Raw genomic sequence first — 24,233 nt, forward strand, 5'->3', positions numbered from 1 at the left:
CATTTCTCTAATGATTAATGATGTTGAGTATTCTTTCATGTGTTTGTTGGCAGTCTGTATATCTTCTTTGGAGAAATGTCTATTTAGGTCTTCTGCCCACTTTTGGATTGGGTTGTTTGTTTTTTTGTTATTGAGCTGCATGAGCTGCTTGTAAATTTTGGAGATTAATCCTTTGTCGGTTGCTTCATTTGCAAATATTTTCTCCCATTCTGAGGGTTGTCTTTTGGTCTTGTTTATGGTTTCCTTTGCTGTGCAAAAGCTTTGAAGTTTCATTAGGTCCCATTTGTTTATTTTTGTTTTTATTTCCATTACTCTAGGAGGTGGGTCAGAAAGAATCTTGCTGTGATTTATGTCATAGAGTGTTCTGCCTATGTTTTCCTCTAAGAGTTTGATAGTTTCTGGCCTTATATTTAGGTCTTTAATCCATTTTGAGCTTATTTTTGTGTATGGTGTTAGGGAGTGATCTAATCTCATACTTTTACATGTACCTGTCCAGTTTTCCCAGCACCACTTATTGAAGAGGCTGTCCTTTCTCCACTGTACATTCCTGCCACCTTTATCAAAGATAAGGTGTCCATATGTGCATGGGTTTATCTCTGGGCTTTCTATCCTGTTCCATTGATCTATCTTTCTGTTTTTGTGCCAGTACCATACCGTCTTGATAACTGTAGCTTTGTAGTATAGTCTGAAGTCAGGGAGCCTGATTCCTCCAGTTCCTTTTTTTGTTCTCAAGATTGCTTTGGCTATTCAGGGTCCCTTGTGTTTCCATACAAATTGTGAAATTTTTTGTTCTAGTTCTGTGAAAAATGCCAGTGGTAGTTTGATAGGGACTGCATTGAATCTATAGATTGCTTTGGGTAGTAGAGTCATTTTCACAATGTTGATTCTTCCAATCCAAGAACATGGTATATGTCTCCATCTGTTTGTATCATCTTTAATTTCTTTCATCAGTGTCTTATAATTTTCTGCATACAGGTCTTTTGTCTCCTTAGGTAGGTTTATTCCTAGGTATTTTATTTTTTTTTTTTGCAATGGTAAATGGGAGTGTTTTCTTAATTCCACTTTCAGATTTTTCATCATTAGTATATAGGAATGCAAGAGACTTCTGTGCATAAATTTTGTAGGCTGCTACTTTACCAAATTCATTGATTAGCTCTAGTAGTTTTCTGGTAGCATCTTTAGGATTCTCTATGTATAGCATCATGTCATCTGCAAACAGTGACAGCTTTACTTCTTCTTTTTGGATTTGGATTCCTTTTATTTCTTTTTCTTCTCTAATTGCTGTGGATAAAACTTCCAAAACTATGTTGAATAATAGTGGTGAGAGTGGGCAACCTTGTCCTGTTCCTGATCTTAATGGAAATGGTTTCAGTTTTTCACCATTAAGGATGATGTTGGCTGTGGGTTTGTCATATATGGCCTTTACTATGTTGAGGTAGGTTCCCTCTATACCTGCTTTCTGGAGGGTTTTTATCATAAATAGGTGTTGAATTTTGTCAAAAGCTTTCTCTGCATCTATTGAGATGATCATATGGTTTTTCTCCTTCAATTTGTTAATATGGTGTATCACATTGATTGATTTGCCTATATTGAAGAATCCTTGCATTCCTGGAATAAACTCCACTTGATCATGGTGTATGATCCTTTGAAGGTGCTGTTGGATTCTGTTTGCTAGTATTTTGTTGAGGATTTTTGCATCTATGTTCATCAGTGATATTGGCCTGTAGTTTTCTTTCTTCATGACATCTTTGGTTTTGGTATCAGGGTGATGGTGGCCTTGTAGAAAGAGTTTGGGAGTGTTCCTCCCTCTGCTATATTTTGGAAAAGTTTGAGAAGGATAGGTGTTAGCTCTTCTCTAAATGTTTGATAGAATTCACCTGTGAAGTCATCTGGTCCTGGGCTTTGGTTTGTTGGAATATTTTTAATCACGATTTTAATTTCACTGCTTGTGATTGGTCTGTTCATATTTTCTATTTCCTCCTGGTTCAGTTTCCGAAGGTTGTAGGTTGTACATTTCTAAGAATTTTTCCATTTCTTCCAGGTTGTCCATTTTATTGGCATAGAATTGCTTGTAGTAATCTCTCATGATCCTTTGTATTTCTGCAGTGTCAGTTGTTACTTCTCCTTTTTCATTTCTAATTCTATTGATTTGAGTATTCCCCTTTTTTTCTTGATGTGCCTGACTAATGGTTTATCAATTTTGTTTATCTTCTCAAAGAACCAGCTTTTAGTTTTATTTATCTTTGCTATTGTTTCCTTCGTTTCTTTTCCATTTATTTCTGATCTGATCTTTATTATTTCTTTCTTTCTGCTAACTTTTGGGTTTTCTGTTCTTTCTCTAATTGCTTTAGGTGTAAGGTTAGGTTGTTTATTTGACATGTTTCTTGTTTCTTAAGGTAGGATGGTATTGCTATAAACTTCCCTGTTAGAACTGCTTTTGCTCCATCCCATAGGTTTTGGGTCATCGTATTTTCATTGTCATTTGTTTCTAGGTATTTTTTGATTTCCTCTTTGATTTATTCACTGATCTCTTGGTTATTAAGTAGTGTATTGTTTAGGCTCCATGTGTTTGTATTTTTTACAGATTTTTTTCCTGTAATTGATATCTAGTCTCATAGCGTTGTAGTTCGAAAAGATACTTGATATGATTTCAATTTTCTTAAATTTACCAAGGCTTGATTTGTGACCCAAGATATGATCTATCCTGGAGAATGTTCCATGAGCAGTTGAGAAGAAAGTGTATTCTGTTGTTTTTGGTTGGAATGTCCTATAAATATCAATTAAGACCATCTTCTTTAATGTATCAATTAAAGCTTGTGTTTCCTTATTTGTTTTCATTTTGGATGATCTGTCCATTGGTGAAAGTGGGGTGTTAAAGTCCCCTACTATGACTGTGTTACTGTTGATTCCCCCTTTTATGGCTGTTAGTGTTTGCCTTATGTATTGAGGTGCTCCTATGTTGGGTGCATAGATATTTACAATTGTTAGTTCTTCTTTTTGGATTGATCCCTTGACCATTAGGTAATGTCCTTCTTTGTCTCTTGTAATAGTCTTTGTTTTAAAGTCTATTTTGTCTGATATGAGAATTGCTACTCCAGCTTTCTTTTGATTTCCATTTGCATGGAAGGCCTTTTTCCATCCCTTCACTTTGTGTCTGTATGTGTTGCTAGGTCTGAAGTGGTCTCCTATAGACAGCATATATACGGGTCTTGTTTTTGTATCCATTCAGCCAGTCTATGTCTTTTGGTTGGATCATTTAATTCATTTACATTTGAAGTAATTATTGATATGTATGTCCCTATTCCCATTTTCTTAATTGTTTTGGGTTTGTTATTGTAGGTCTTTTCCTTCTCTTGTATTTCCTGCCTAGAGAAGTTCCTTTAGCATTTGTTGTAAAGCTGGTTTGGTGGTGCTGAATTCTTTTAGCATTTCCTTGCCTGTAAAGCTTTTAATTTCTCCAAGATCCTTGCTGGGTACAGTAATTTTGGTTGTAGGTTTTTCCCCTTCTTCATTTTAAATATATCCTGCCACTCCCTTCTGGTTTGAAGAGTTTCTGCTGAAAAATCAGCTGTTACCCTTATGGGGATTCCCTTGTATGTTATTTGTTGTTTTTCCCTCACTGCTTTTAATATTTTTTCTTTGTATTTAACTTTTGATAGTTCGATTAATATGTATCTTGGCATGTTTCTCCTTGGATTTATCCTGTATGGGACTCTCTGTGCTTCCTGGACTTGATTAACTACTTCCTTTCCCATATTAGGGAAGTTTTCAACTATAATCTCTTCAAATACTTTCTCAGTCCCTTTCTTTTTCCCTTCTTCTTCTGGGACCCCTATAATTCGAATGTTGGTGTGTTCAATGTTGTCCCAGAGGTCTCTGAGACTGTCCTCAATTCTTTTTTCTTTATTCTGCTCTGCAGTAGTTTTTTCCACTGTCTTTTCTTCCAGGTCACTTACCCGTTCTTCTGCCTCAGTTATTCTGCTATTGATCCCTTCTAGAGAATTTTTATTTTCATTATTGTGTTGTTCATCACTGTTTGTTTGCTCTTATTTCTTCTAGATCTTTTTTAAATGTTTCTTGTATTTTCTCCATTCTATTTCCAAGATTTTGGATCATCCTTACTATCATTATTTTGAATTTTTTTTCAGGTAGACTGCCTATATCCTCTTCATTTGTTAGGTCTGGTGCGTTTTTACCTTGCTCCTTCATCTTCTGTGTGTCTTTCTGTCTTCTCATTTTGCTTATCTTACTGTGTTTGGGGTCTCCTTTTTGCAGGCTGCAGGTTCATAGTTCCCGTTGTTTTGGTGTCTGTCCCCAGAGGCTAAGGTTCGTTCAGTGGGTTGTGTAGGCTTCCTGGTGGAGGGGACTAGTGCCTGTGTTCTGGTGGATGAGGCTGGATCTTGTCTTTCTTGTGGGAAGGTCCACATCTGGTGGTGTGTTTTGGGCTGTTTTTGGACTTATTATGATTTTAGGCAGCCTCTCTGCTAATGGGTGGGGTTGTGTTCCTGTCTTGCTAGTTGTTTGGCATAGGATGTCCAGCACTGTAGCTTGCTGGTCTTTGAGTGAAGCTGGGTGCTGGTGTTGAGATGGAGATCTCTGGGAGATTTTTGCCATTTGATATTATGTGGAGCTGGGAGGTCTCTTGTGCACCAGTGTCCTGAAGTTGGCTCTCCCACCTCAGAGGCACAGCACTGACTCCTGACTGCAGCACCAAGAGCCTTTCATCCACATGGCTCAGAATAAAAGGGAGAAAAAAATAGAAAGAAAGAATTAGTAGAAGTCGTAAGAAAGAAAGAAAGGAGGAAGAGAGGGAAGGAGGGAGGGAGGGAGGAAGGAAGGAAGGAAGGAGGGAAGGAAGGGAAAAAGTAAGAAAGAAGATAAAGTAAAATAAAGTAAGATAAAATATAATAAAATTATTAAAATAAAAAAAATCATTAAGAAAAAAAAAACACAAAAGATGGACGGATAGAACCCTAGGAGAAATGGTGGAAGCAAAGCTGTACAGACATAATCTCACACAGAAGCATACACATACACACTCACAAAAAGAGGAAAAGGGGAAAAAAATCATAAATGTTGCTCTCAAAGTCCACCTCCTCAATTTGGGATGATTCGTTTTCTAAAGGAGGGAAGGAAGGAAGGAAGGGAGGGAGGGAGGGAGGGAGGGAGGGAGGGAGGGAGGGAAGAAAGAAAGAAAGAAAGAAAGAAAGAAAGAAAGAAAGAAAGAAAGAAAGAAAGAAAGAAAGAAGATAAAGTAAAATAAAGTTATGAAAATAAAAAATAATTATTAAGGAAAAAATATTAAAAAAAAAAAAAAAAGGAAGGAAGGATAGAACCCTAGGACAAATGGTGGACACAAAGGTATACAGACAAAATCCCACACAGAAGCATACACATACACACTCACAAAAAGAGGATAAGGGGAAAAAATCATAAATCTTGCTCTCAAAGTCCACCCCCTCAATTTGGGATGATTCGTTGTCTATTCATGTATTCCACAGATGCAGGGTACTTCAAGTTGATTGTGGAGCTTTCATCTGCTGCTTCTGAGGCTGCTGGGAGAGATTTCCCTTTCTCTTCTTTGTTCTCACAGCTCCCAGGGGCTCAGCTTTGGATTTGGCCCTGCCTCTGCATGTAGGTCGCCGGAAGGCGTCTGTTCTTCGCTCGACAGGACGGGGTTAAAGGAGCCGCTGTTTCGGGGGCTCTGGCTCACTCAGGCCGGGGGAAGGGAGGGGCACGGAGTGCGTGGTGAGCTGCGGCGGGAGAGGTCAGCATGACGTTGCAGCAGCCTGAGGCGCGCCGTGCGTTCTCCCGGGGGAGTTGTACCTGGATCCCGGGATCCTGGCCGTGGCAGGCTGCACAGGCTCCCCAGAGAGGGGGTATGGATAGTAACCTGTCTCGCACACAGGCTTCTCGTGCCCGTCTCTGGGGTCCGCGCTGTTAGCCGCTGCTCGCGCCTGTCTCTGGAGCTCCTTTAAGCAGCGCTCTTAATCCCCTCTCCTCGCGCACCAGGAAACAAAGAGGGAAGAAAAAGTCTCTTGCCTCTTCGGCAGCTCCAGACCTTTTCCCGGACTCCCTCCCAGCTAGCCGTGGTGCACTAACCCCCTGCAGGCTGTGTTCACGTCACCAACCCCAGTCCTCTCCCTGCGCTCTGACCCAAGTCCAAGCCTCAGCTCCCACCCCCGCTCGCCCCGGCGGGTGAGGAGACAAGCCTCTCGGGCTGGTGAGTGCTGGTCGGCCCTGATCCTCTGTGCGGGAATCTCTCTGCTTTGCCCTCCGCACCCCTGTTGCTGTGCTCTCTGCCGCGGCTCCGAAGCTTTCCCCCTGCGCCACCCACAGTCTCCGCCCACAAAGGGGCTTCCTAGTGTGTGGAAACCTTTCCTCCTTCACAGCTTCCTCCCACTGGTGCAGGTCCCGTCCCTATCCTTTTGTCTCTGCTTATTCTTGCCTTTTGGGAGGTCTGAGGTCTTCTGCCAGCGTTCAGTAGGTGTTCTGTAGGAGTTGTTCCATGTGTAGATGTATTTCTGGTGTATCTGTGGGGAGGAAGGTGATCTCCGCGTCTTACTCTTCCGCCATCTTGTTATTCTTTTTTTTATCCTTGTGGCTTTAATTTTTCAAGAACCTTGGAGTGAAAGAGGACCACCTTTCTGATTCTTCATTTTAAAGAACACTTCTAATATTTTCCTATTAGGATGGTATATATTTCTGATTTAAAAAATATATCCTTTATCAAGTTAAGTTTCCTTCTACTCCTAGTTTGCTAATTCTTTTTTTTAAATTATGGATTAATGGAACGGTTTTCCTTTCATATTTATAGTATATCTCTTTTAGTGTGTTGATGTGGTAATATTTATGTATTTTCTAATTTTTCTGACCATATTTATTTTTTAAAATCTTTAAATTTATTTTCCTTCAATACTGTATTTTTTATACAATTTTAAAAGTTACTTTCATTTACAGTCATTACAAAATATTGACTCTATTCCCGTGTTGTATAACACATCCTTGAGCCTGTCTTACACCCAATAGCTTGTGCCTCCCACTCCCCCATCCATATATTGCCCCCCCACCACTGGTAACCACTAGTTTATTCTGTGAGTCTGCAACTTTTTTTGTTATATTCACTAGTTTGTTGTATTTTTTAGATTCCACATACAAGTGATATCATACAGTACTTATCTTTCTCTGTCTGACTTATTTCACTTATCATAATGCCCTCCAAGTCCATCATGTTGCTACAAATGGCAAAATTTCATTCTTTCTTATGGCTGAGTAGTATTCCATTGTACATATACACCACATCTTCCTTATCCATTCATCTGTTGATGGACACTTAGGTTGCTTCCATGTCTTGGCAATTGTAAATAATTCTGCCATGAACATTGGGGTGTATCTTTTTGAATTAGTGTTTTTTGGGGGTTTTTGTTTTTGCGTTTTGGATATATATCCAGGACTGGAATTGCTGAGTCATATGGTAGCTCTATTTATAGTGCTTTGAGAATCCTCCATACTGTTTTCCATAGTGGCTGAACCAATTTACCTTCCTACTAACAGTGTACAAGGGTTCCCTTTTCTCCACATCCTCACCAATATTTGTTATTTGTGTTCTCTTTGATGATAGCTGTTCTAAACAAGTGTGAGTTGATATATCATTGTAATTTTGATTTGCATTTCCTTAATGATTAGCAATGTTGAGCATCCTTTCATATGCCTGGTGGCCATCTGCATTTCTTCTTTGGAAAAATATATTTTCTAATTTTAAAACATCCTTGCATATCTGAGATAAACCCAACTTGATAATGGTGTATTATCTTTTTTATACACTAAAGGAGTTGAGTTGCTAATGTTTTATTTAGGATTTTTTTGTATTTATATTCATGAGTAAAATGGGCCTTTAATTTCCCTTTCTCATACAGTCCTTAACTGGTTTGCCTATCAAGATTTTACTGGCTCCATATAAATGAAAAGGCTAATATTCATCTTTTTCTAGTCTCTGAAATAATTTGTAAAAGATTCAGAGGATCTGTTCCTTAAAAGTTTGGTGGAACTTGCCAATAAATCCATTTTGTCCTGGGGTTTTCTTCCTGTGAATATTTTAAACTAATGCTTCAATTTTTTAAAAAGTCTTTGCCTTATGTATAGTTATGTCTTCTTTTATACAGTTACAAACTTATGTCTTCTCTCTCTTTTTTTTTTTTTGATAAGTCTATTGTGAGGTTGATGTTTTCAATACTTAATTTTCTTTATCTTTCTTTTTTTAATTGAAGTATAGTTGATTTACAATGTTGTATTTTTTTCAGGTGTACAGCAAAGTGATTCAGATATGTATATATTTCTTTTTCAGATTCTTTCCCATTATACGTTATTTCAAGATATTGAGTAGAGTTCCCTGTGCTATACAGTTGGTGCTTGTTGTTTATTTTATATATAGTAGTGTGTTTATGTTAATCCCAAACTCGTAATTTATCCCTCCCTCTTTATCTTTGTTTTTTGTTTGATTGTTTTCTCATACAAAACCACTCAGACAGCATTCTCTCCCTCTTACTCTCCCAAAGGAAGAGAAGAAGGATTATCACTGGCTAATGGCAGTTGCAGAAGCAACACCTAGAGCTGGCTTCACGCTCAGGAGAGAATGCTGTACCTCTTCCTTGTGGTTTTGGGTGCTCTACACATTCAGAGAAACTTGTCTAATAACGAAATATACAAATGATCCCAAAATTATTTTACCTTTGTTTTTTAATTTGCTGATTTCTGCTCAAAGTTTTAGTACTTCAGTATCCCTAAAGTACTTTTAGATTTATTCTGTATTTTTTCTAATTTCTAAGTTGGGCACTTCGTTCCTAGTGGATTTGCCTTGTTGGAATTTTAGTTCTCTTAAGTTTATGTCATGGGGTCTGGGAGGATTCCAGCAGTTTGAGACATGGAAAGGATCAATAGTCAAGACAGGCTCCTGCTGTGGCTGGTGTGGGACCCTCCCACAAAGGACTGGCAGGGACTCTATCTGGGGGTTGTTTCAAAATGTGAGTTCAGTATTTCAGTGTGCTCTTGGCTTAATTATTCTTTTTTTTTTTCTTCTAGTACTATTTGTTAGATCACAGAACTGTTAACTGTGTGGAGCTGCTAGAATTTAGAGAGAATGTAGTCCTTGTGCTTCAGATGAGAATCATACAGAAGTGAAGTGGTGTTACCTAAAGTCACACAACAGTTTAGGAACCACGTGTAGGCCAGGTCATGAGACTGTATAGCCTGTGCTCTTCCTGCTGAGCCAAGCACCCCTCAACACAGAAGAGTGTGCATTTTACAGTGTCAAGGTCACCTGCATGACCTTGTTCAAATATGATCCCCATACAGCCTCTTTTTGTGGTTCCAGAAAATGCATTTGGGGGAAAGTGTGACATGAACAGTAAAATTATGAAACTGGCTTGGCTGGCGAGTGCTTGCTCATTTGTTTTGTTTTGCTCACCATCATTGATCCAATCTTTATTTGTTACCATTGTGTGCCAAGGATTTATCCTGCAGCATTTCAATATGAAATGAAGTCTCACTTTGAACATTTTTCTTTTTACCTTTTGACTTCCGAGAAGGGAGGAAGGGAAACAGTAAAGAGATGAGGGATTTACTAAGCAAACAACCATTTATCTTGAACTTTGTGGCACAGATCCCGTGTTGCTTCTTACAATACAAAAGCTGACAATATTCATGTTTCTGAAGCAACATAAAATCGGTGCTTAGAAATGATGTTTCCTACATGCTCATTTTAAAGGAAAGAAATAGTGTTTATCTTAATTCTGCTGAGGTCTTTTTTGTATCCCTTCTGGGCTTTTAATATTTTTTCAAAGACATGTCCTAGATTATGAATTGGCTCATAGGGGCAGAGGTCTCCCCGAAGCCCCTGGTTGTTAATAGCCTTAAGAGAGGTGTTGCACAAGTTCTAAACATTCTGGGTTTGAAGCCAAGTATTGGGTGGCTGTATTGCTTTTGCAGCTGTAGCTTAAATTAGAAACATTCTTCCTTCTTGACAGAAAGTTTACAGAGATCCAGATATTTTTCACTTTCTTTTTTTAATTGAATTATTATTAACATACAATATTATGTTAGCTTCAGGTGTACAACATAGTGATTTGATATTTTTATACATTATGAAATGATCATCACTGTACCAAAGTTGTTACACTATTATTGACTATATATCCTATGTGTGTGTACATTATACCCCTGGAAGTTTGTATCACTTAATATACTTCACCTGTGTCATCCATTCCCCATCCCCCAGATCCCCTCTGGCGATAACCAGTTTGCTCTCTGTACCTATGAGTCTGTTTCAATTTTGTTTTGTTTGTTCATTTGTTTTGTTCTTTAGATTCCACATATAAGTGAAATCAGACAGTATTTGTTTTTCTCTGTCTTATTGCATCCATAGAAGATTGGATAAACAAGATGTATATACACAATGAAATATTACTAAGCCATAAAAATATAATGAAATCTTGACATTTGCAACAACATGGATGGACCTTGAGGGTATTATGCTAAGAGATGCAAATATTTTTAAAGGCTTTTTATAACGTATAACTTCTGGGAAAAGTGTATTAGCCTCAGATTGCTTGAATCAGAATGAATGGAGTACTAAAAATTCTGATTAAAGAGATCTGTACCATTGAGAGTGAGAGTGTTTCTATAAAAAGAAGCAATCAATCTGACTGTTGCTATATTAAGCTGGGGTGTACCATGAATTTAAGTTTTATGTTGTTACTTTATATATCTCCTTCATTCTCCCCTAATGTCTCTGAGTATTTACAATTTTTATTTCAAATATTTAGATATTTTAAAATTTTGGGTATGTAAATCCATAGGCAATCCATCCATGTTTTGATGTGGTAAAAATGAACCAAATCCTCCCTAGCATTAACTAAGAGATTTAGTGCCCCCTTTTTCCATACTAGTCCTTTGTGTGGTTTGGCACACACACAAAGCAAGGCACATAAGCACTTCAAGAGCCCCTTCCACTGGGCTTCCACATTGTATAGCCATACAGCACACCAGATTTTGCATTCCATTTAAAGGCTTCAAGAAAATTGTTTTACAAAGTTAGCAGAAGGAAAGAAATTATAAAGATCAGATCAGAAATAAGTAAATGAAAAAGAAATGAAGGAAATAATAGCTAGGACCAATAAAACTAAAATCTTGTTCTTTGAGAAGATAAACAAAATTGATAAACCATTAGCCAGACTCATCCAGAATAAAAGGGAGAACACTCAAATCAATAGAATTAGAAATGAAAAAGAAGTAACAGCTGAAACTGCATATTACTATATGCCAATAAAATGGACAACCTGGAAAAAATGGACAAATTCTTAGAAAAGCACAGCCTTCTAAGACTGAACCAGGAAGAAACAGAAAATATAAACAGACAAATCACAAGCACTGAAATTGAAACTGTGATTTAAAATCTTCCAACAAACAAAAGCCCAGGACCAGATGGCTTCACAGGTGAAGACTATTAAACATTTAGAGAAAAGCTAACACCTATCCTTCTCAAACTCTTCCAAAATATAGCAGAGGGAGGAACACTCCCAAACTCATTCTATGAGGCCACCATCACCCTAATACCAAAACCAGACAAAGATGCCACAAAAAAAGAAAACTACAGGCCGATATCACTGCTGAACATAGATGCAAAAATCATCAACAAAATACTAGGAAACAGAATCCAACAGCACATTAAAAGATTCATACAAAATGATCAAGTGGGATTTATCCCAGGAATGCAAGGATTCTTCAATATATGCAAATAAATCAATGTGATATACCATATTAACAAACTGAAGGAGAAAAACCATATGGTCATCTCAATAGATGCAGAAAAAGCTTTTAACAAAATTCAATGCCCATTTATGATAAAAACCCTCCAGAAAGTAGGCATAACGGGAACTTACCTCAACATAATAAAGACCATATATGACAAATCCACAGCCAACATCGTTCTCAGTGGTGAGAAACTGAAACCATTTCCATTAAGATCAGGAACAAGACAAGGTTGCCCACTCTTACCACTGTTACTCAACATATTTTTGGAAGTTTTAGCCACAGCAATCAGAGAAGAAATAAAAGAAATCCAAATTTGAATAGAAGAAGTAAAGCTGTCACTGTTTGCAGATGACATGATACTATACATAGAGAATCCTAAAGATGCTACCAGAAAACTACTAGAGCTAATCAATGAATTTGGTAAAGTAGCAGGATACAAAATTAATGCACAGAAATCTCTTGCATGCCTATACACTAATGATGAAAAACCTGAAAGAGAAACTAAGGAAACACTTCCACTTACCATTACAACAAAAAGAATAAAATGCCTAGGAATAAACCTACCTAAGGAGTCAAAAGACCTTTATGTAGAAAACTATAAGACACTGATGAAAGAAATTAAAGATGATACAAACAGATGGAGAGATATACCATGTTCTTGGATTATCAACATTGTGAAAATGAATATACTACCCAAAGCAATCTACAGATTCAATGCAATCCCTATCAAACTACCACTGGCATTTTTCACAGAACTAGAGTAAAAAATTTCACAATTTGTATGGAAACACAAGGGACCCTGAATAGCCAAAGCAATCCTGAGAAAGAAAAACGGAGCTGGAGGAATCAAGCTCCTGGACTTCAGACTATACTACAAAGCTACAGTAATCAAGGCAGTATGTTACTGGCACAAAAACAGAAAAATAGATCAATGGAAGAGGATAGAAAGCCCAGAGATAAACCCACGCACATATGGTCACCTTATCTTTGATAAAGGAGGCAGGAATGTACAGTGGAGAAAAGACAACCTCTTCAATAAGTGGTGCTGGGAAAACTGGACAGCTACATGTAAAAGAATGAAATTAGAACACTCCCTAACACCATACAGAAAAATAAACTCAAAATGGATTAAAGACCTAAATGTAAGGCCAGACACTATCAAACTCTTAGAGGAAAACATAGGCAGAACACTCCATCACATAAATCACAGAAAGAGCCTTTTTGACCCACCCCCTAGAGAAATGGAAATATAAACAAATGGGACATAATAAAACTTAAAACGTTTTATACAGCAAAGGAAACCATAAAGAAGACGAAAAGGCAACCCTCAGAATGGGAAAAAAATATTAGCAAATGAAGCAACTAACAAAGGATTAATCTCCAAAATTTACAAGCAGCTCAATATCAAAAACACAAACAACCCAATCCAAAAATGGGCAGAAGACCTAAATAGACATTTCTCCAAAGAAGATGTACAGACTGCCAACAAACACATGAAAGGATGCTGAACATCACTAATCTTTAGAGAAATGCACATCACAACTACAATGAGGTATCACCTCACACTGGTCAAAATGGCCATTATCCAAAAATCTACAAACAATAAATGCTGGAGAGGGTGTGGAGAAAAGGGAACCCTCTTGCACTGTTGGTGAAAATGTAAATTGATACAGGCACTATGGAGAACACTATGGAGGTGTCTCAAAAAACTAAAAATATAACTACCATATGACCCAGCAATCCCACTACTGGGCATATACCCTAAGAAAACCATAATTCAAAAAAAGTCATGTACCACATTTTTCATTGTAGCTCTATTTACAGTAGCCAGGACATGGAAGCAACCTAAGTGTCCATCAACAGATGAATGGATAAGGAAGATGTGGCACATATATACAATGGAATACTACTCAGCCATAATAAAAAACGAAATTGAGTTATTTGTAGTGAGATGGATGGACCTAGAATCTGTCATACAGAGTGAAGTAAGTCAGAAAGAGAAAAACAAATACCGTATGCTAACACAAATATGTGGAATCTAAAAAAAAAAAAAATGGTTCTGAAGAACATAGGGGCAGGACAGGAATAAAGACGCAGACGTAGAGAATGGACTTGAGGACACGGGGAGGGGGAAGAGTAAGCTGGGACGAATTGAGAGAGTGGCATGGACATATATACACTACCAAATATAAAATAGATAGCTAGTGGGAAGCAGCCGCATAGCACAGGGAGATCAGCTCGGTGCTTTGTGACCACCTAGAGGGGTGGGTTAGGGAAGGTGGGAGGGAGACGCAAGAGGGAGGAGATATGGGTATATATGTATATGTATAGCTGATTCACTTTGTTATAAGGCAGAAACTAACACACTATTTTAAAGCAATTATACTCCAATAAAGATGTTAAAAAAAAGAACTACATAGGATTTGATAAGTAATTAAATACAGAAAGTATTATTAAAAAGAAAAAGAAGATGTGGCACATATATACAATGGAATATTACTCAGCCATAAAAAGAAATGAAATTGAGTTTTTTGTAGTGAGGTGGGTGGACCTAGAGACTGTCATACAGAGTGAAGTAAGTCAGAAAGCGCAAAACAAATGCCGTACGCTAACACGTATATACGGAATCTAAAAAAAAAAGTTCTGAAGAACCTAGAGGTAGGACAGGAATTAAGACGCAGACATAGAGGATGGACTTGAGGCACGGGGAGGGGGAAGAGGGAGCTGGGACGAAGTGAGAGAGTAGCATGGACATATATACACTACCATATATAAAATAGATAGCTAGTGGGAAGCAGCCGCATAGCACAGGGAGATCAGCTCGGTGCGTTTTGACCAACTAGAGGGGTGGAATAGGGAGGGTGGGAGGGAGACGCAAGAGGGAGGGGATATGAGGATGTATGTATATGTATAGCTGATTCACTTTGTTATAGAGCAGAAACTAACGCCCCATTGTATAGCAATTATACTCCAGTAAAGATGTTAAAAAAAGAAAATTGTTTTTTTCAAAATGCTATCCCAAGGAACTCAACTCTTAATGTATCAGTAGTATTGACCACCTGCATGGCGAAATTTCCGGATGCTGCATACTGTTTGAGACTATTGTGGCCTTAGGTAACCCTCACTTTTCTCTCCAGGTTTTAACTTCCATTCAGTACTATTTTCTTCCAGTCTTTGGCATTTATCCTATGGAGTAACCTAAAGTCTCTTGTCTCTCATAACTCCTAAAGATAGCACTCATTTATAAAGTTCATAATATAGACAGAAAAGAAGTGAAGAGGGTAAAGCCCTGGTTTGAAAAGCAAAAATAAAAAGGCATGAAAACAAGTACCAATAACCCCTAATACTTTGAAAAAGAGACATAGAACCAAAAAACTTGGAGACACTTTTTGTGTTCATAATGTTGAGTTTGGTATTGTGTATAGAATGGATAAACAACAAGGTCCTACTGTATAGCACAGGGAAATATATTCAATATCCTGTAGTAACCTATAATGGAAAAGAATAAGAAAAAGAATATATATGTATAACTGAATCACTTTGCTATATAGCAGAAATTAACACAACATTGTAAATCAGCTCTACTTCAATAAAATAAATTTTAAAAATAATACTGAGTTTGGGATGCAGAGGAACTAAGTTTGAGAGTCCAGATTTTAAAATTGGATAGATGTGGGCTGTAGTCTGAACTGTGGCCCATTTTATCTGTGTGGCCTTGAATCACATTCCCCTTTATGAATCTGTTTCCTTATCTGCAAAATAGGAACAATAATATGACCTGCTTCTAGGTTTCCTATCGATATGAAACAGGAGAACAAGTATAAAGCTGCTAGCACAGGACACGGAACATGGTCAAGGCTGACCAAATGTTAGACTTTGTTATTATTGTTATACACATTAGTAGAAAATTTGTACACATAGTATGACTTGGTTTTCACTTTGGACAATCCACTTTGGGACCAAAGTTCCTCTAAAATGAAAGGTTGGACTAAAAACAACCTCTTAAAGGCCCCTTCCAGCTTACTGATTTCCTCTGAAATACCATGGATAAATTGACTCACAGCCTGAAAAGTTTAAATCATCTAGTCTTCCTATGAAGGAACAGAACAGAGTCCCAAATTCCAGAATGTCAGAGGGACGATGGAGTAGATGAGGAAGTGGGGATGGAATTTTTCATGGCAAAGGTCCCTTTTCTGAAAGGGTGAAATATTAAACAATAGGAGCCTGCCTGACAAGGAATGAGACAGCCATTTGTATCAAATACACATTTGGGTACGAATTAAGCAAGAAACAGAAATACTAGTTTATTAACACGGATCAATTCATTTTTTATTCAGTGGATGAATGAGTGAATGAATGAGCCCAATCTGTTTAATTGAAATATTTATTGTCAATATCTTCAATATCCTATTTTATCCCATGAAACGAATAATTCAAGGTGGCTGAAAATGCTTTAGGCCAAACAAGTATTGGAAAACTTTGCTTCATGTGGTTCTAGGTTGTTGGAAAAAAATGGTACCAATTGCATCATTCTGAGGACCAAGACATCGTATGCAATATGGAGGGTCACTACTTATTTCTTTATGTCTTCTCTCAAATTTAAGAATAAAGGGACATAGTTACCTTTCTAATCATGTAGGAAAAGGAGAAAAGAGAATTTTGACCACATCTAGAAATACTTCTCAAGTATGAAACACACCTACATGTTCATGATGGAAAAATTGCAAATCAGCTCTTAGACTGTGTCCCAACTGTGAACTCTGAATTGTCTTGGCAATGAGTGGACAGAGGGTGACATGAGGCTATAGGAAAATTGATTAGTAGGGACACATAATATTGGTGGAACTAGAATGCATCTGGCTGCTTCCATTGACAATCTAAAATCTCATGTTTCTACAGGGTCTGGGGACCAGGAGAAGCTTTTGTGATTCTGTAAATGTTGATGGTTCATTTTTCTCCAAGGCACTTCACAGTGCCAAAGGTCAGGGAACCTCAGAAATTCCTTGTCTTCACCCAATTTATTATATAATTTTGTGTGCTCATATGTGTTTGAGTCTTGATTTCCAAATAATATACACAACAATTTTAGATGTTTATATTTTTGCCTTTTCAGATTTCAAGTTGGTGATTTTTCAGGTTATAATATGAAAATGCTGCTCACTTTGCTCCTTATGATAATTTGTTCCCATGTTTCTGTCAACCAACATTCTGGTAAGGAAAAAAAATGAAAAGAATTCTTTTCCTTAATTTTCATTATGGAAAATAATATATGAGTTTGACTTGCTTAAAAGTTAAGTGTTTTGTTTTGCTTTGTTTTGATTTTGATGATAGTAAGGGTGGGAGTGGCAGCTCAGTTTCTTTTGATGTCACCCTGTGTTCCTTTGAAGATCATTTGTTTCTGGATCTTATTCCTTGTTCACAATAGGAAGATATGAGAACTATTTTCTTGTCCTCAGTTTCAACTACTTCTAGGTCTTCTGGGAGGTTGCATGAAAATTCTCTTTTAACATTAAGTTCAGGCCTGGAAAATTTGAAATGTCTCTTCCTAATTCGTTTGTGCCAAAACATTTGTCTTGGTTAAGCATCCAGATTTTGCTCCAATTTAAACTGAGTGTCTGATTATTGTAAAGAAAGTGCTTTTACCCTGAAGAGAGAGCTCCAGAGCCATCCACTGTCAGCAATCTATGTCCAGTGGACTTGAAGTCAAAATACTGGCCAAGCCTTCACAGCCTCTACCACCTCCTAAATAATCCGTTCTTATACTGGTCGCTTCATGTCCAGGGCCACCTAGATTGGCTTTTACAGTTTTCTCAAGGACTCTGACCTTGGAAGCAAGTTTTCTGGAGAGACAGATTAGACTTTGCCCTGCAAACATCTTCCTTTGATGTCTCACTAGGCCTATTATTAAGCTTTTTAAAGAAAGACAGTGCTTTTTCCCCAGTTGTTCTGTGGTTCACATACAGTGATGGGCCTGGTTAGAACCTAAATATGCCTCCTGTGCCAGTGGCTACATTTCTTTTCTCCATACAAAATATGGGGATTTGTCCATGAATAGAAAGGTCACTTTTGGTCACAAGTCAAGCCATCCTACGCAGTACTCACCTGACAGTCCTCAGAGGGGTTCCAGACTTCTCTTGGAGGAAGATGTTGATCCCCTCAATTAGTTTTTCCCCTGAGATTCTGCTGGCTATATGATCATCAAAGCAATCTCAAACTGGTTGAAATCATGTTGCTTAGAAGAAAAGAAAGAATGATTTTATCCACTATGCCTTGATCAGACTGCTCTAAAGAGAATGAAGTAACATGCTGGGGTGCCAAAGCTGATTTCCTCACAGTTGTAGACAAGAAAAGATTGAAGTTCTTTTAATTTGATTAGAATTTATCTTGTGACTATTTCAGATAATCAGAAACTCAGAGTGAGGAGAGACCTTAGATATTTTCTAGCTGAATCTACTCATTTAAAATATGAAGAAACTGAGGCCCAAGTATATTGAATGGCTTGACAGAGCTGGAAGAATTAGCTGATAGCAAAGTCAGGACTCACATTGCTTGTTCAATTACACTGTATTTTCTTAAACATACACCATCCAGACACACACAAATATTTCCCTCCCTTCCCTGGACCAGAAATGGAGCTTATAGAACAGTTGTAAGAGCTCTGAATTCAAACCAGCAGACAGACCATGAGCAAATGATATTTTGTGCTTGAACCAAATAACTCTCTATCACATAAAAATATAATTTTACATACCTAGCATTGAATCTGGCATCAAATGAAGCCTTAAAAGCTCAGCAAAGTATTGTATTCCTCTATAAAAATTATATTCTTAATAGAAATTAAAAGTATAATCCTATTCCTAGCTTAAGGTAGGAATGCTAATGTTTCTATCACATTTTACATTTGTGAGAATAAATTTACCAATTATAATGCCCACTCATCAAAAAATATTGTAAATAACTTTAAGATAGATTAATGCAATCTCATATTTATGGTTTTTAGGATTCTTTTTAAACTTCACCAATTTGACACTTTGAATACAAAACTAATATGTTTATAAGTTAATCAGATCACTTGTTGCTTTGCTTAAGTGGAAATCACAATGAAAGGCTATTTTTTAGATTTCTCCATTCAAATTTGATTTGATTAGATTCTCAATGAAAATGTTTATCGTGTTGATATAAAGTGAGGTCAAATTCTGAAAGAAAAAAAAGACACGGGGAGATTATCCACTAAACATATAAAAACCCATGATTTTTAACTTGTTTATATTTACCTATTTCTACTTAATCCCTTGCAAAAGTGATGCTTAATTTCATGATCAGTTCAAATGAGAGGGTGTATAAAGAATCAGCCCAAGAAACAATATTTTTCTTGAGAGAATGTGTATTATTTTCAGCGCATTGGAAAGATATTACAAATACAAACAAAAGAGGGAAGTAATGTTTTTCCCATATGGTTGGCATTAAACTTGGTAGTAAATTTTTGAAGTTTGCTTTGTTTGTGTTTGTCTATGGGTTTGTAGGCCCTGAGTATGCCGATGTGGTGTTTCTGGTGGACAGCTCTGACCACATGGGAATTAAATCCTTCCCGTTTGTAAAGACATTCATCAACAAAATGATCACCAGCCTCCCCATAGAGGCCCACAAGTACCGTGTGGGCCTGGCCCAGTACAGCGATGGGCTCCACAGAGAATTCCAGCTCAGCACCTTCAAGAGCAGAGGGCCCATGTTGAACCACCTCAAGAAGAACTTCAGGTTCCTGGGTGGCTCCCTGAGGATTGGTAACACTCTCCAGGAGGTACACACAACCTACTTCTCAAACGGGAGGGACAGGAGACAGTTTCCCCCGATCCTGGTGGTCCTGGCTTCAGCCGAGTCTGAGGATGCTGTGGAAGAGGCCTCCAAGGTGCTGCGCAACGACGGGGTGAGGATCATCTCCGTGGGTATGCAGGGGGTGTCCGAGGAGACCCTGAAGGCCATGGCCACAGGCCAGTTCCACTACAGCCTCCGGACGGTCCGAGACCTCAGCACATTCTCCCAAAACATGACGCAGATTCTCAAGGATGCGGCTCAGTACAAGGAAGGAGCAGTCAATGACATTCTTGTGGAAGGTGGGTTCAGGGCGCGTGTGTAGGGATGATGATAAAATGCTTTTGGAAGATCAACAAGAGGAGAGGATGGAGACTCTATGAACATCCCCTTCCCCAAAAGCTGGGCTGCATTTTCAGATGTTAAATTCTGCATAAATCATTCTGGAATGATTGTGGCCTTTTTAAATCCAGTGAACTTGGTGAGCCTTGGTTTTCCATGCTTCACTTATTGCTCATCATTCACAGGCTGCCTCCACCCTGCTCCCAGCTGCCTGAGCTTTCTTCCTGGGCTTCAGTTGCTATGTAGTTTTATTCCTGGTTCATTTAAAAGGTCGATTTGCTCCTAAAAAAATCCTTGACTCCAGAAGCCGTATAATGTCATCACAGGATGTTAGAGCTTGAAACAACTTCAGGAAGTCCAAAACCTCTGTTCCACAGAGAGGTACTTGCGGGCCCTCTTAGAGATGATGTGACCTGGCCCTGCAGTCTGGAGTCAGAGCTACGCCTGTGTGGTTTCAGTCCCGTGCTGCCCCTTCCTGCAGCTCTGTTCTAAATTAGCTTCCCCGTGTTCTGCTCCAACTCCAACCTGCTGTCCTGGTCTGTCCCCTTGTGCTCTCCCATTAGCAAGAATGGCCAAGAGTTTATGAACATCATCCAAGAGAGGGGCAGGAGAGAGCCAGTAAAAAAACAATTTGCTCAAAGTGTACAAGTGCAAACAAGTGATGTAAGAAACTCACATTATGTCTGGTTAAGTCAGTTTGAGTGAGATGACATATAAAACTGTCTATTGATACTGGAGAATGCTGCTTTTCTTGTAGCAATCTATGAAAATATAGGAATCCTATTACTAGCATCTTTCCCGAATAAAATATTGGAATGTCAATTGCTATTCCATTACCATCCTTTAAGAATGTTTGGACTATAAATACTGATTTTATTAGTGATTTTAATACAATAGCAGTAGCTTCTGTTCACTGAGTGACTTTTATGTGCCAGGTCCCATACTAAACACATGATCTCATTTAATCCCCATAACAACTCTATGAGATCATTATTATGGTTACTTATATTTTACAGATGTGGAAATTGGAGCTGGGAGGTTAGCTAAGCTCCCACCTTTGAACCCAGGACTCTCTGATCTCGGCTTCATAATCATTTTGTACACCTCCTTCCATCTTTAAGGGCATAACTAAGTTCTGGTTGAGTTCTCCGTGTCTTTTAATGCTGAGCAGAGATGCTGAATTGAAACTCTGCCTGTTCATTCCTTGCCCACAGTTTGCCAAGGCCCTTCTGTGGCAGATGTTGTGTTCCTGTTGGATATGTCCATCAACGGCAGCTGGGAGGACTTTGACTATCTTAAAGAATTCCTGGAAGAAAGTGTATCTGCTCTGGACATCAAGGAAAACTGCATGAGGGTTGGCCTTGTGGCCTATAGCAATGAGACGAAGGTGATTAACCCACTGAGCAGTGGCATAAACAAGTCGGAGGTTCTCCAGGATATACAGAGCCTCTCTCCCCAGGCCGGGAAGGCCTACACTGGAGCTGCCTTGAGAAAGATCAGGAAGGAGGTTTTCAGCGTGCAGCATGGCAGTCGGAAGAATCAGGGGGTGCCACAGATAGCTGTGCTGGTGACCCATAGCCCGTCTGAGGACAACGTGACCAAGGCTGCTCTGAACCTCCGGCGCCAGGGGGTGACCATCTTCACCATGGGCATAGAGGGGGCCAGCGACGCCCAGCTGGAGAAGATCGCATCTCACCCTGCCAAGCAGTACGTCTCCAAACTGAAAACCTTCTCCGACCTGGCCGCCCACAACCAGACGTTTCTAAAGAAACTGCGGAACCAGATCACACACACAGTCTCTGTCGTTTCCGAAAGGACTGAAACCCTCAAATCTGGTAAAGCCTTTTGCTGAGAGAAGGATTATTCCCATCGTTTTGCTTTTTTCTTGTCTTGCAGGTGTTCTGTGTACAAAAGGGCTTGGCAGGCATGATGTAGGGAGGGAGAGTGAGTTCCTGACTTTTTAATTTAACTTGATAATAGGAAACGTAAATTGGGGGAGAATAAAAGCTCTTGAGGTGTTGGAATGGGAAGACGGGATTTCTTTTTTTATTTGCTCTTTTGCACAGCTTTACTTGGATTCTTTGTTACTTCTCAACACTCCAGAATACCTTCCTTTGTTATTTCCCGCTCTGCACTTTTTCCTTTCTCACCTTTGCCTCTCATGTTTCCTTGCCTTTCCTTTCTTTTTTTGTGTGTGTGAGTACTTTTCTCTCCCTCCTCTTCTTCCCTCAGCCTCAAATTCCAATTTAGAGAATAAAGAGGAAGCATGATTTGGATTGAGGACAGAGTAATGAATTTATTGGGAGGTACTATTCTAGTATCAGTGAGTTTAGAGAGAGACAGAGAGCAATGTATTTCATATATTTCATACATACACATGTATTTTTCATAAATTATGTGTGTGCATGCAATACATATATATATCTGCATCCTTCAACAAATATTTACAGCATGTCGACTGCAGAAGTGTCACTGCCTGGCATAAATAAGGCCACTGACAATACCCCTGGTTGTGTTAACTGACCAGGAGTAGATGAAGGGTAAATACTTTGTTCAAGATTTCGAGAAAGACGGCACTTTGTCCACCATGTCCAGTTAAATGCTACCTTCTCTAGCTCGCAAATCACCACTTAACATTTTGCTAAACAGTTACTCCCTGCTAAGAGAAGTGACTTGTAAAAAGCATCTTCATGTTTTCTTTCTAATCTTTTACTACATCCAGATTGACTCTGATCCTTGATACAAATCATCTCAAACTGTCACAGATAATTCATTTGGGTCTTTAACATGGAGAAACTGTTTCCCATTTTTCTGTCTGACAAGGCTGGTGTTTGCCCTTCCTCCCACCTGCCCCTGTGTCTCTGTCCCACTTGCCCCAATGCCACACTCAGTTTTCGTGTTGCATTTTAGGTTGTGTGGACACTGAGGAAGCAGACATCTATCTGCTCATCGATGGCTCTGGGAGCACCCAGGCCACGGACTTCCAGGAAATGAAGACCTTCCTGTCGGAGGTTGTAGGGATGTTCAACATCGCTCCCCAGAAGGTGCGAGTTGGGGCTGTCCAGTATGCTGACCGCTGGGACTTGGAATTTGAGATCAATAAATACACCAACAAGCATGATGTGGGAAAGGCCATCGAGAACATCAGGCAGCTGAGCGGGAACACAAACACAGGTGCAGCCTTGAACTTCACCCTGGGGCTGCTGCAGAAAGCGAAGAGGCAGCGGGAAAACAGAGTGCCAAGCCACCTTGTTGTCCTGACCAACAGTGTGTCCCAGGACAGCATCTTGGGGCCCGCAAACAGACTGAGAGAGGAGCTCATCCACGTCTATGCCATTGGGGTCAAGGAGGCCAACGAGACACAGCTGCGAGAAATCGCAGGCGAGGAGAAGCGGGTGTACTATGTGCATGACTCTGATGCCTTGAAAGACATAAGAAACCAGGTTGTTCAAGAAATCTGTGCCAAAGAAGGTAGGACTCCTTGCCTTTGGACTTCAGCTCCCAAATTGCTTTCCTGCAGTATTTATTTTTTGTTTTTTTAATTGAAATATAGTTGATTTACAATGCTGTGTTAACTTCTGCTGTACGGTTATACATATATACACATTCTTTTTCATATTCTTTTCCATTATGGTTTATCACAGGATATTGAATATAGTTTCCTGTGCTGTACAATAGGACCTTTTTGTTTACCCATCCTATACATAACAATTTACATCTACTTTCTGCAGTGTTTGATGCTGCAGGTGTGCAGAAACAGCATAAATGACCAAGCTGAGATTCATTGACTCGTGGAGCTGTTTATTATCCAGAACAAAATGAAGGGCCCATTATAGTGTTGCTCTAATTATTATTATCTGAAGCATAAAAAGAATATTTCAGGTTCATTTCGGTTGCTTTTTAATAAAATGTGTATGAAATCTTCTAGAGCTAGATAAGTAATTTTCAACTAGGGGTGATTTTTCCCCCTCAGGGGATGGTTGGCAATGTCTAGAGACAATTTTGGTGGTGATAACTAGGGGAGTGCTAATTAATTAGCTTCTAATAAGTATTAATTAGCTTCTCCCCACAAATCCCTGTGAGGATAGATCTATGATTAGACACTGCCTGTGTAATATGATCAAATGATTTCTGATTTTAAGGAGTACTACAGGTTTATTTAAATTGCTTTTTGATAAAACATGTATGAAATCTTCTAGAGTTAGATCAATAGTTTTCAACCAGGGGTGATTTTGCCCCCTTAGGGAACAGTTGGCAATGTCTAGAGACATTTT

General features: G+C 38.8%; 1 protein-coding gene across 1 annotated transcript in view; it reads left to right on the top strand.

Moving 5' to 3' along the window:
• Positions 1-24,233, top strand: part of COL6A6 (collagen type VI alpha 6 chain) — a 165,147-nt gene that overhangs the window by 38,402 nt on the left and 102,512 nt on the right. Inside the window, exons 2-5 of the mRNA XM_082654353.1 lie at positions 16,922-17,019; positions 19,332-19,919; positions 21,174-21,794; positions 22,870-23,430. Coding sequence (XP_082510479.1) covers positions 16,922-17,019; positions 19,332-19,919; positions 21,174-21,794; positions 22,870-23,430 — 1,868 coding nt within the window. The remainder of the gene's footprint in view (positions 1-16,921; positions 17,020-19,331; positions 19,920-21,173; positions 21,795-22,869; positions 23,431-24,233) is intronic.

The sequence above is a fragment of the Grampus griseus genome, assembly GCF_964374135.1.
Source record: "Grampus griseus genome assembly, chromosome: 5".
Classification (NCBI taxonomy): domain Eukaryota; kingdom Metazoa; phylum Chordata; class Mammalia; order Artiodactyla; family Delphinidae; genus Grampus; species Grampus griseus.